This window comes from Trachymyrmex cornetzi, unplaced genomic scaffold (genome assembly GCF_001594075.2).
Source record: "Trachymyrmex cornetzi isolate Tcor2-1 unplaced genomic scaffold, Tcor1.1 scaffold1404, whole genome shotgun sequence".
NCBI lineage: Eukaryota > Metazoa > Arthropoda > Insecta > Hymenoptera > Formicidae > Trachymyrmex > Trachymyrmex cornetzi.
This window is the reverse complement of record NW_017295988.1, coordinates 5,603-18,995: the sequence shown is the minus strand read 5'-3', so window position 1 is coordinate 18,995 and position 13,393 is coordinate 5,603. Positions and strand designations below refer to the sequence as shown.

General features: G+C 31.8%; 1 protein-coding gene across 1 annotated transcript in view; it reads right to left on the bottom strand.

Annotated features, from left to right (window-relative positions):
- LOC108771178 (prostatic spermine-binding protein-like) overlaps positions 1-13,393 on the bottom strand; it is a gene marked incomplete at its 3' end in the record, with an annotated part of 49,325 nt that overhangs the window by 31,640 nt on the left and 4,292 nt on the right. Inside the window, exons 2-3 of the mRNA XM_018523110.1 lie at positions 12,933-13,181; positions 1,228-1,503 (exon numbers count right to left, since the gene is read on the bottom strand). Coding sequence (XP_018378612.1) covers positions 1,228-1,503; positions 12,933-13,148 — 492 coding nt within the window. The remainder of the gene's footprint in view (positions 1-1,227; positions 1,504-12,932; positions 13,182-13,393) is intronic.

Sequence of the window (13,393 nt, the reverse complement as noted above, 5' to 3'; positions counted from 1 at the left end):
GTAAATGGAAAGCGACGTGTGTCGATTTGTGTCAAGTGTGTCGACTGTGTCTCCTAAAAGGAAAGCAGCCGAAGTGAGTAACGTGACGTCTTGATATATGTTGAGTGGGGATGTAAAGTGGAGGGGAGTAAATCGGTTCGGCTCGCCAGAGCAGATTGGCTGTTAGTAGCATCATGTCTGAACAAGAAGTGCACACGTCTGTTGAGCAACGCATTATTATTAAATTTTTGTCGCGGGAGGGCGTAAAACCTGCCGAAATTTTGCATCGACTAACTGCACAGTTCGCTGAAAAAACGCTTTCAAGGACCCAAGTCTACGACTGGCACAAAAAGTTTTCCGATGGCCAAGAGTCAATGCAAAATGAGACCCATACACGCCGACCGCGGAAACGTTCGTGCGCAATTGGTTACAGACGCGATCAGATTCATTCTTTGATGACGGAATTAAAAAATTTCCGATTCGGTGGGAAAAATGTGTGAATAAAAGAGGAGATTATATAGAAAAATAAGGTGTATTCAAAATTTTATTTACTGTGCCAATAAATGTTCTAAAGCAAAAGTCTGGTTCATATTTGATTCGCCCTCGTACAAATACTCGAATTTAATTTTATTTCGGATATAGGTTAGATATACAAAATGTATTTCTATACATGTATCTAGATACATGATATAGATAAATGTATTGAGATACCTACTACCCAACACTGTCTATAAGTTATTACGAAGAATATTATTAAGGCTTCGATGGTCCAAGGTTTAGGGCGTTCGCACAGAATGCAAAAGATTCGGATTAGATCTCTGTTCGGGAATATATTTTTCGTAACAAAATTATATACAGATTTTTTAGGATGCTTACCTGCATCAGAATTTTAGATTAATCTATGTATAATAAAAGAATCGATGCCTATGAGAATTAATATAATTAAATTGCTTGTCAATAGTATTATTACTGCTCTATAGATCTGTTAGAATTGCATTTGAAGACTACAAATAAATTCAGCGCGCCGTTTGAGGGGTTGGATATGAGTATATGTGTGAATTCATATAGAATTATTTCAGTATTAAATATCCAGCTTGACTATTTAAAATCTTTATGTCCAATTCGTTGTGTAGTCGTATTATGATCTTATAAGACACTTTATGATATTTTTATACTCTTAGGATATTTCATGCATATTTATAATACATATAATTTCTATTGTATTTATTTTTATGTATTTAACCTTACCCAAAAATCACGAATTCCGTTATTATCATTATTGTTCTGGTTGTTGCCGTCGCCTCCGGCGTCGTCGCCGTCGTCGTCATCATCGTCGTCATTGTCATTAATGTCGTTATCGTCGTCACCGTTATCGTTGTCGTCGTCGTTGTCGTCATCGTCATCGTCGTCGCCGTCGTTGTCGTCGTCATTCTCGTCGTCATCGTCGACATTGTAGTTATGTTTGATGTTGTAATTGTTTTCTTCTATGTTATTCCGTAAGCTATTTTTAGGATGTCTGCCGGACTAATTAAAAAAAAAAGAATGAAGTTTAAATTGATAAAAACTTATTAACTATATCAATTTAGCAATATTTAGATAATAACACTTTATATATAAAATTATACTAAATTATTAAAGTTGGTATATAAATATTGGGTTAAAGGGAAAGTTCTACGGTATTTTGTTATTTTTTCAAAATTGTATATATACAATATCTTTAAAAATTTTATCTATAAAAAATAATCAAAATCGAAATTTAAAAAAAAGATTTTAAATCTTAAAATCTCTACTTTCGAATGGTTACCATATTTTTTGAATTTATTTGAGTTTTGTAATTCTTATATATAGAAAATTACAAACTGAGAAAAAGGGACATTTTTTTTCTAATTTTGTGAGTCTGTCACGTGTCAAAAAACATTTGCGAAAATTTTCGATAATCTCTATCGTGAAAGTTTGAAGTTTTCCTTATAAAATCATTTTTTTAAATGTTTGTACGATTTTTTGTTCTTGTGTTATTCGCGAGTTAAGTAAAAAGGAGCATTTTGACTTTGATTGCTCATAACGCCATTAAAAATCATTATACAATTAAAAAAACAAATTCTTAAAACTGAAATGTTGCTTTATCGAATAGTATCATGCTAATTTTTTAAGTGTAAAATATATATTGTAAAAATTTGAGTTAATAATGTGATATTACTATCCTTGTAACTATTGCGCAATGGAAAAAAAGAGACAGTAATATTACATTTTTAGCTCAAATGTACATATATTCGATTTTTTGAAAAATTGACAATTACATTTTTACAATTATCATTTGATAGAGCAACGTTTCAGCTTTAAGAACTTGTTTTATTAATTACGGTACGATAATTTTTAACGAAATTATGAGCAATCAAAATCGGAATGTTGTTTTATTTGTATAGTAAAGAGCGTCTTTAGGATCGGTCAAAGTTGAAAGTTTCGAATAATATAATATTCTTGATTCATGAATTTAATTAATCTCAAATGTGGCTGTGCGCCGAAGCGTTCGGACATTAAAACACAATCAATTTGAGATGCTAATAATCGCGAGCTGAAACATTCGGACAATCGCGAGTATATATAATCCCCCCTTTATTTCAAATAAGAAACTTTTATTGCGAAAAATATTACCTCAGCCAGGATTCGAACCTGGGACCTCTCGACTTTCCGGAGCGAGTGTCTTAGCGAGCTCGACTACTGAGTCGGAATATTCTTCGCAATAACTGACATATAAGAGAACGCGGTAACATGTGTAATGAGAGAATGCGTTCTATCACTATACATGTCAGTTATTGCGAGGAATATTTCCGAAGCCTCAATAGTCGAGCTGGCTAACAAAGGAGGTTAGGCAACTCAAAAATTCAAAAAATTCTGAAACTTGGTGTGCAAGTAGAGTAGTTTACCCGTAACACAAAATTATGTTTTGTTTGTGCGGAATTTCAGTTCTAGAGGGTGAAACACCCCCTTGAAAAAAATCGGTTTTTTTCTTTCGAAGCGAATATCGTCGAAACTATAAGGAATACAAAAAAATTTCCAATAAAAAATTGAATGGCTTCATAAGTACCATAAAACTGTATAATAAAAAAAATTTTTTTTTAATTAATTATTTATTGTATACCCCCACTACCGCCCCTATTTTCAAGAATTTGTTTACGTTGATGTACATAAAATTAAAGAGCATTTTACGCTGAAAACGACACTGTACATGATAATTGTGTTCCGAAAAACCATTTTTCAAATAAGAACGAAAACTTCTCTATTTGCGAGCTGTGTACGTATTGGTCTTATACCGCGTTGGCTGCGCGAAGTAGCGTGAAAGACAAATACAGTACAATCCATCAGTACAGCAGCAACTATTCTATAAAAGCTTTTAAATAATAGCTTTTATAAAATAATAATAATAATATAAAATAATAATAATAATAATAGTAATAATATTTTTTATTAATAATAATTTGTCAAACTGCTTGCAAAACCAGTCTCAAATATTTTTATAATGTATAAAGGAATGCACAAAACGCTTTGGACAATTAAAAACAAAGCATGAATAAAGAAATTATTATTTTTTTAAAATATGCATTTAATTTTGGTCTTAGGAACAACTACTTGCAACGTAGTGGAAAAGAAAGATACTGTATCAACAGTAATTCCGCTTGAATAAAAAATAGTTTTATGTTCCAGATGAACTACTCTATTTCCACACATTGTTTCAGAATTTTCTGAATTTTTGGGTTACCTAACTTCCTTGTTAAGTGCCTGGGTATGTACAGTATTTACAACTTCCGTGTGAAAGATAAAACTCTCAAATTAATTAAAAATTGTCGCAGTGACGTACACTGTTAGAAATGTAACCACGAGCTTCCTTTACATGTAAATGAAGCTGGTGGTTATGAACGAAATTAAAAATAATGAATGATTTAACTGAAAATTAAGTTACAGTAGTTACTTAAATGTAATGAACGTGTACATTAAATTTATGAAATTTAATGTACTTTTAATAAAATTTTATGAAAAGTACATTAAATTTCATAAATTTTCATGAAAAATACATTAAATTTTATGTACATATACATAAATATACTTTTTAGTTACAAATACATTAAATTTAATGTAATGTCATGAAATTAAATTCAAATTAAATTCAATTGTGTAACTTAAAAGTTAATGAAATTTAAGAACATTTCTAACAGTATATGAATCATAATAACTGCAACATACATATATATATACATACATACATGCATACATACACTGTTTGTTATTTTATTTGATTACTTTACAAACTGCACGGTAAGATAGTGTGTGGAACTCTATTTTAATATTAAATTGTGCAGAGTGATACTGATAATCTTGTTGAAAATTCCGATTACATTTTCAATAATGCGGATGTGTTTGACTCCTGACTGTATACTAATATACTAATGATATAATCTCTTTTTGTACATATTTTGTAATTTAATTATACATTGCGAGTTATACTACAAATCCGTAGGTTCTCTAAATTATGGATTGCAATTGGTACAGTATTGGTATTCTTCATAAAAATGTTGAAAACAAAAATACTCGCCACACCATGTACAACGCATAAAAACGGTCCTTCCACAAATACTATATGCTTTTCATTTCTAAAATAACAGAAATCTTCAGGGTTTTGAAATTCGCTGGGATGCGTTGTTAAATAGCCGCTTTTAAACCAAGCATATTGGACGAGATTTTTGAATCTAGGTGAAGAAAATTGGTTATGAGTTAATGATTGCAGTTTAATTATTTCATTACGCGAGTGTAAAGTGATATCTTCTCCTTGAAGAATTACATTATCGGAAAACGTCCGCACAAAATTTTTCCAAATCCTAAAACCAAACACATCTAAAGATTGAATGAAGCCCGTCGTTTTCTTTGGAATAGTCATAAATTTTACTCCTTTATCTTCAGGAATGTACTCGTATTGTTCTAGCTGACTCGGACAGTGTCCTGTCCACGAGTCGAGTAGAAGCATGCTTTTACAGCCAGTATTCGGTAGATACACTTCACTAAACCATGTCTTGAAGTGTTCTGTTGTATTTTTTCCTGACTTCGACGATTCAATGTAAATATTAACTGGGCAGAATAGAGTTTTCTGCACCCGTGGTCCAAATGTTCCTGTAGCTTCTTTCAACACTATATATAATGGTGAAAGAAGAGATCCACTTGCCGAAATAATCGGCATGATAATGGAACTATGTGTTGTAGAAGATACTGATTGAACCATTGCTTCAACTGTTTTTGTTCCTGATTTCGCCAATATTCACCCAGAATGTACTTCAAGGTTGAAGCCACTCTCGTCTGCATTATAAATTTCTTCAACTCCGGTAGCTGAGATGTTAGATCTTACATTTAAAACAAATGATTGTGCGACATCTTTTAGATTGCCAATATTTTCAAGTGTAAATTGAGTCCTGAATGTTGTTATTTTGCTGGAAACAATTTTGTGCACATTCTTGAATTTCCAAATCCACCATTTACTTGCTTTAAATTCGGTTAAGTCAATTTGGTCCTTTGCCTTCAAGGCCTATAATCATAAATTCATGTCATGAATAATAGATCTTCTATCACAAGCTTCTTCAAACTTTTCCAATACGGGGTGGCACCCAATTGGACACGGCTCAATTGGACACGAGCCACTCACAGCGCTTGAGACTACAAAGCTCCTAAGCACCGGTCGTTGTGATTGGTGGTGTCCAATCGAGCCGTGATCAATCGGGATCACCCCTCCAATACGTATCCCGTAATAAATACGAATTTATCTGCATTTGTTCCACTTTTCTCTACACTTGTCTCCCACCTGTATAGTTGATTTAAGGATTTAATCTTGCGAAACTTGGACTGTACACTAGTTAAAGTTCGACGGGCCTTTTTTCCACCCTTCCAAAATTGAACAGCTTTTCTTTATAACTGAAGTCGACTTTGCCATCTTCATCGTCAATAATACATTCTTCAGGTTCAAAACTATCTTCATCTTCTTCTTTTTCTGCAGCCGTAATATATTCTACAACTTGTGCTCCATGTGGTTCTGATGGATCGGCAAAATCCAGCACATAATCATGTTCTAATAATAATACCGCGCGCACGCGCGCGAACGAGTATTTTGAACATTTTGTAGAATATCGCGAATTTCATTACGTACTTCAATTTCAAACGGTGTTATAGGTGTTTGTGTTATTTGAAATGCAATTTGAAATGTAGTTGCTAACATCTTTATTACGGGTTCGCAACATTAAATGCCGTCATTTTAAAGAGAATTCTGTCAAGAAATTATTATTAACAGAATGGTGACTGATTGTTGTTACAAATGAAACTGGGAATAGTACTTCCTCAGGTATATTTATATGAATCAAAATACACGATTGCATAAATTTATTTACGAATAGATATTGCACAAATATATTATTAATTGCATCATCTTATTCCATTAATAGTCCAATCTATGCCCTACAAAACACTATATATCTTATCGTGTGGTTTGCAAAATAGTCAAGATTATCAATGTGACATTGTGTCATTTAAAGTTAAAAAAATGGAGTTCTGTGCAACATCTTATTTATCGTGCGATTTGCAAATCAAATGTATATTAAAATTAATTGTAAGTATATATCGCTTTATGAACTATTTTAATAATCGCTTTATGAACTATTTTAATAAAAATTTCATTAATAGTGTTATTGAATTTATAAAATTATTTTTAATAAAATAATAAATATTGGATTCACAGTTTCAATGTTCTATATTTTTCTCTTTTAGAATTCCAGAAGCTTCGTTATCATGGATATTACTTATTCCGATTTTTTTTTGCCATGGCGACATGACATACACCCAGGCACTTAACAGGGAAGTTAGGCAACTAAAAAATTCAGAAAATGCTGAAACAATGTGTGGAAATAGGGTAGTTCATCTGGAACATAAAATTATTTTTTATTCGTGCGGAATTACTGTTGATACAGTATCTTTCTTTTTCACTATATGTTGCAAGTAGCTGCTCCTAAGACCAAAATTAAATGCATGATATTTTATAAAAATAATTTCTTTATTCATGTTTTGTTTTTAATTGTCCAAAGTGTTTTGTGCATTCCTTTATACACTATAAAAATATTTGAGACTGGTTTTGCAAGCAGTTTGACAAACTATTATTACTATTATTATTATTATTATTATTATTGTTATTTGTTGTTTTATAAAAGCTATTATTTCAATAGTTGCTGCTATACTGATGGATTGTATTGTATTTGCCTTTCACGGTACTTCGTGCAGCTAACGCGGTATGAGACCAATACGTACAGGGCTTGCAAATAGAGAAGTTTTCGTTTTTATTTAAAAAATGGTTTTTCGGAACATAATTATCATATACAGTGTCGTTTTTAGCGTAAAATGCTCTTTAATTTTATGTATATCAACGTAAACAAATTTTTGAAAATAGGGGTGGTGGTGGGAGTATACAATAAATAATTAATTAAAAAAAAATTTTTTTATTACAGTTTTATGGTACTTATGAAGCCATTCAATTTTTAATTTGGAAATTTTTTTCTATCCCTTATAGTTTCAACGATATTCGCTTCGAAAGGGAAAAACCGATTTTTTTCAAAGGGGTGTTTCACCCTCTAGAACTGAAATTCCGCACAAACAAAAAATAGTTTTGTGTTACGGATGAATTACTCTACTTGCACACCAAGTTTCAGAATTTTTTGAATTTTTGAGTTGTCTAACCTCCTTTGTGAGTCAAAATTCTGGTTATGTCCATGTCTATGTAATATATTTTTTAAATGTTTATTTTCTTCTATATGAGTTATTAGAATATACGAAGAATATTACTATTATTACTAAGGCCTTGGTGGTCTAAAGGCTTAGGGCTTTCGCAAGGAATACAAGACATCCGGGTTCGATCTCCGGCCGAAGTTATATTTTTCGCAATATAATTATTTACAACTTTTAGGATGCTTATCTGCATCAGATTATTAAGGTCAATTTAAGATGGTTATAACATTAATATTGTTTGTTATCATTTCTCTAGACCTGTTAAAATTGCGTTTCAAAATTGACAATAAATTCGGCGCGCAGTTTGAGGGATGGATATGTATACATAATATAGTATATAAATTCACACAGAATTATTTTAGTTAAAGATTCAGCTTGGCCATTTATAGCTGTTATTGTCAATTCGTAATCAAATTACGGTCTTATAAAACATTTTGTAATATTTTTGACACAATCTTAGAATATTTTCTGCATATTTATAATACATATAATTTAAAACAATAAGAATCTTATTGGACCGTACATTTGAAAACTCACAAATAGGAAATAGGAAGTAATAACGATCAAAACTAGATCTTTTAATGCTTAAATAATTCAATGTGAATTAATATATATGATACTGTACAGGTCTATAAAGTCTGTTACCACCCCTACATTTTGGAATCGGTTCAAAATTATGAAATCGCGAAATATACGTAGGGTAGGCCGGGGAGTAAAGGGCCACTTTTGACATTTTTTGCTATAAAATAAAGAATATTTGACTCACACAGATCGTGTTGATATTTTTCGAAACTAGAGTCCTTTGACTATAAAATACATGCAAGAAAGTATGCATATATACCCTTCATTACAAAGATATCGTAAATTTTACAGAGGAAGTCATTCGGCATTTCTTACCCCATATGTGGGGCAAGAAGTTCCACATAATGGGGTAAAAAGTACCAATACTAATATATTACGTTTGAACTATTTTCAGAGATAAAAATAGGTATATACTAGAGAGTTTTTTTTATTATAAGGTGGGTTTTTATTATTAAGAGGGTTTTGGTAACAAAATTATAATAGACATATTTCAATTTTAACAGAAAATTAAATTATTAATGTTTTCTTAATCTAAGACAAACTTTGAAAAGAAGAAACAAACTAGCACTATATCGAAAACAAATAAGAATAGTCTTTCTTCTTACACTTGATTTTTTAAGTCATTTTGATCTTAATAAAAAATTAAATCAGTCTTCCAATAATGGATGATTATAACGAATTTGAAAAAATATTTGTTATAAAAAGATAATTAAGCGATAAAATTATTCATCATTATTACAGTTAACGCAAACATAAGATATAGAAGTATTTCGAGAACAATTAGCACGTGCCCAACCTTTACAAGTGCTACATTGAATCCATTCTTCACCAGGAGCACTATCTGTATACGCTTCACAACAAACAAGGCAAAAGTATTCAGTTTCTGCACTACATGAATTATCATTGGAATCCTGTAGAATTTTTTTCTTAATCTGTTTCTTTTTCTTTGTTGCTGGTTGTTTCGCGGCAGATTTCTTTTTATTTTTGTCTTGTATACCATATGGCACTTTTACCCCAACAACCATAGCACTTTTTACCCCAACAAGTCACGTAAACTTTGCGGCATTTTGTTATTAAAAAACTATAATAGAAATAACAATTCTAATAATCATCTGTTAAAACAATAGAATAAGATTAATAAATACACTTATTTAATCTATCTAGGTGCAAAAATAATCCCTTCAGACCAAAATAACTGCGGCGCTAATATCTTACTTTTGGCTCTCAAACACATGGGCACATCCGTGCAAGTTTCCTGACGGTTATTAGGCAGTAACGAACTGTGTGACATAAGATTCTCACTCTTAGTTGACGAACTGTGTGGCGGAATTTTCTAGTGAATGTCTTATTACCGAGATACAAGGGGTGGACCTTTTTCCCCGAGGACCTTTACTCCCCGGTCTACCCTATTCGATGATTTCGAGGGGCTACTCTTTTAAACCTTGAACACCACACTATTTTCGCCACCTGATTTCACCACATATGGGTTACGGTAACCTTAGAGTCTTCTTTTGCTTTTATTCCGTAATCTAATGCATTAATGCAAAGAAAGTTTTTTCCCCCCATTGCTCCCACTCCACACTTCTGACCGTTCATAAACGCCGCGCGTTTTTTCAAACGGACTGAGTTACCGTAACCTAGTTTGGTGTTCAAGGGTTAAAGGGGGTCGAGAGGTCCTCCTCAGGGGGGTACCCCAGGGGAGCTTTAACTTAAAAGTTTCAAATGGAACTCCCCCTATTGTAGCATATTATTTCGAAGGGCATAAAAAAGGAAGCTTCTGGTTCTATTCGAAGGTTGATACATTGACTCGTTCGGGAGATAGCCAGTGTCAAAATTTGAAAAATTCATTTGTTCTTACTTTCAATATGTGTTGGATTTATTATAGTAACTGTTCAAAACCTTTACCTTTTTTAATAGTAAAATAATTTTAAATATTTAAAAATATATAATTAAAAATATTTATTATTATATATTTTTAAATATTTATTAAATTTCATTTATGTTAGATTAAGTCAGATATTATTTATATTATTAAATATATATTTTATATCATATATTATTGAATTTTACACTATACCAGAAAGTAAAATTTAGTTTCTCTTGTTTTATTCCCCGCCGGACTTGCGATCTAATCTTATTCTGTATTACCAGTAATGCGTGCCTCTGCCCATAGGCAGATATGCAACTCGACTTATTGATGTATAGGTTGCGGAAGCACTATGTACATACCTCGAAGAAATGTATCCCAATCGATGGATAAGCCGTCGTGGCCCAATTGAATGATTAGTGCGCTCACCTGATCTGGCTCCCAACTATCGTTTTTTATGGAGCCATCTCAAATTGGTAGTATACAAAACTATCTCTAATAGCATTGAAGATCTTAAAGCGAGAATTACGTCAGCTTGTAAAAACATATCTAAGAAAAATGTTTCAAAACGCAAGACAGGAATTTCATAATCGATTGTTTTACTGCCAATCAGTAAACGGTGCCTATTTTGAACAGTTACTGCAATAAACAAATATTGAAGATAAGAACAAATAGAATTTTTCAAACTTCGTAACACTGAGTAACTCCCGAACGGGGGTCAATACAAGTATGTCAACTTTTGCATACAATTAAAAGCTTCCATTTTTTATGCCTTTTTATATGATATGCTACAATAGGTGGGTTTTATTTGAAATTTTTAAGTTGAGGTCCCTCTGAGGAACCCCCTTAAGGGGGGAACCTCCCCGATATCCTTAAAAGAGTAGCCTCTCGAAGTAATCGAATTTCACGTATTTCATAATTTTTCATAATTTTGAACCGTTTCCAAAATATAGGGATGGTAACAGACCTTATAGACTCCGTATGTACATGTATATATATATATACCATATTTGTAGTCATTCAAATTGCGCGCTGAAATTTTCTCGAATTTAAAGACGCAATTAAACTACTAAAATAATATAAAAATTAAATTTTTGATGTTGACTAGGCACCTATTAAAGAGATCTTATGCTGGAAATCTGTAAATAAATTTATTTATTGCGAAAAATATTATTTTGGCCGGGAGTCGAACTCTGATCTCTAGCATTCCGTTTGAGCGGATCCTACCGGACCTTTAGGCTACCGAGGCCTTTTAATAATATTCTTCTAAATAATCAGTGTATATATGGAAACAACATCTGATTGACTAGAAATATGGTATATATATGCATGTACATATATACATTACTCAATAAAATTAAAGGATCACTTGCTCCACTCTGCAAAAATAGATAAATTTCGAGATAGAATAACTTCGTCAAAAATCATCGTATTGAGATTTGTAAAAAAGCATTCTAAAGCTTGAAATCTCTATTTTTCAAACCTGTACTTTAAAAAACCGTATTACTCATATTTCATAAAGTTATACAAACATAAATGAAAATGCATCAGATCTCAAAATTTTTTACGAAATTTGCGAAGTTCCACGGAGCCAAATAAAAATTGTACACAAATGCGATTTACATCTTTCGAAAGAGTGAATCTTTACTTTCAATTTCTTTTTTCATGAAGCTTCGTACAATTTTTTTTCATCGAGTTATTCAACGTCGAAGCAAAAAGAGTCATTTTTATTCAATATTGAATAAAAAAAGCAAATTAAAGATAATGACTTATAATAAAGTTTTTGCATACAAAAATTATTTGAAGCATTCAGAAGTTAGTTTTAACCTTTAAAACGCTTATTTCAAACTTTGCTTCGTAATCATTTTTCGCAGAGATACGTAAACCTTGATTTTGACCTTTTTGAAGCTAATTCTAAATGATCCTTTAACTTCAAGACTTCGTAAATAATGATCGTAATGAAATTTTTAAAAAAGCATTTTAAAGGTTGAAATCATTACTTTCGAAATCGGTAATTGGTATTTCAATCCGACTGATCCTTTATGGAGCTATACGGACACAAATGGATACCCGTCATATGTGAAAATTTTACAAATGTCTATGGCGTGAAGTAAAGATCACACAAAAATGCGATTTACAGTAATCGAAAGCGTAAATATTTACCTTCAATTTGTTTTTTTATAGACCTCGGTACGATTTTTTTTCATCGAGTTACTCAACATTGAATAAAAAGAGTCATTTTTGCTTCAACGTTGAATAACTCAGTGAAAAAAATCGAAGCTTCATGAAAAAAGAAATTGAAAGTAAAGATTCACTTTTTCGAAAGATGTCAACCGCATTTGTGTACAATTTTTACTTGGCTCCGTGAAACTTCGCAAATTTCGTAAAAAATGTTGAGATCTGATGCATCTTCATTTATGTTGGCGTAACTTTATGAAATATGAGTACGGTTTTTTAAAGTACAGGTTTGAAAAGTAGAGATTTCAAGCTTTAGAATGCTTTTTAAAAAATCTCGATACGATGATTTTTGACGAAGTTATTCTATCTCGAAATTTACCTATTTTTGTAGGATGGAATAAGTAATCCTTTAATTTTGTTGAGTAGTAGCTTTGAGCGTTATAGCCATTATTTCCTATTTGTCGAGTTTATATATGTATGATTTGCTCTGTATAATTTATTTTCATTTATTTAATCTTACCCAGTCACGAACTCCGTTAATGCTGTTGCTGTTTTGACTGTTGCCATTGCCGCCATTATCGTCGTCATCGTCGTCATCGTCATCATCATCGTCATTATTGTCGTCGTCGTCATCGTCGTCATCGACGTCATCGTTATCGTCACCGTCGTCGTCGTCGTCGCCGTCGTCGTCGTCGTTGTAGTCGCGTTTGACGTTTTCGTAATTCTTTTCTTCCATATTCAGTATGCTATTTTTAGCTTCTCTGTCTGACTAATTAAAAAGAACATAGAATATTAATTTAATAAAGATTTATTATATCTGCCAATTTAGCTAATTAGGGGAAAGTTGCTGAATGCGTACTGGTCACCTAAATCGTACCTCGTCAATATTTCATATTATTACGTAATATAAGCAACATTTAATGACAAAAATATGAACTAAATGAAAAATGAGTAATGTAGACAAAAATTCAACAGGCTATA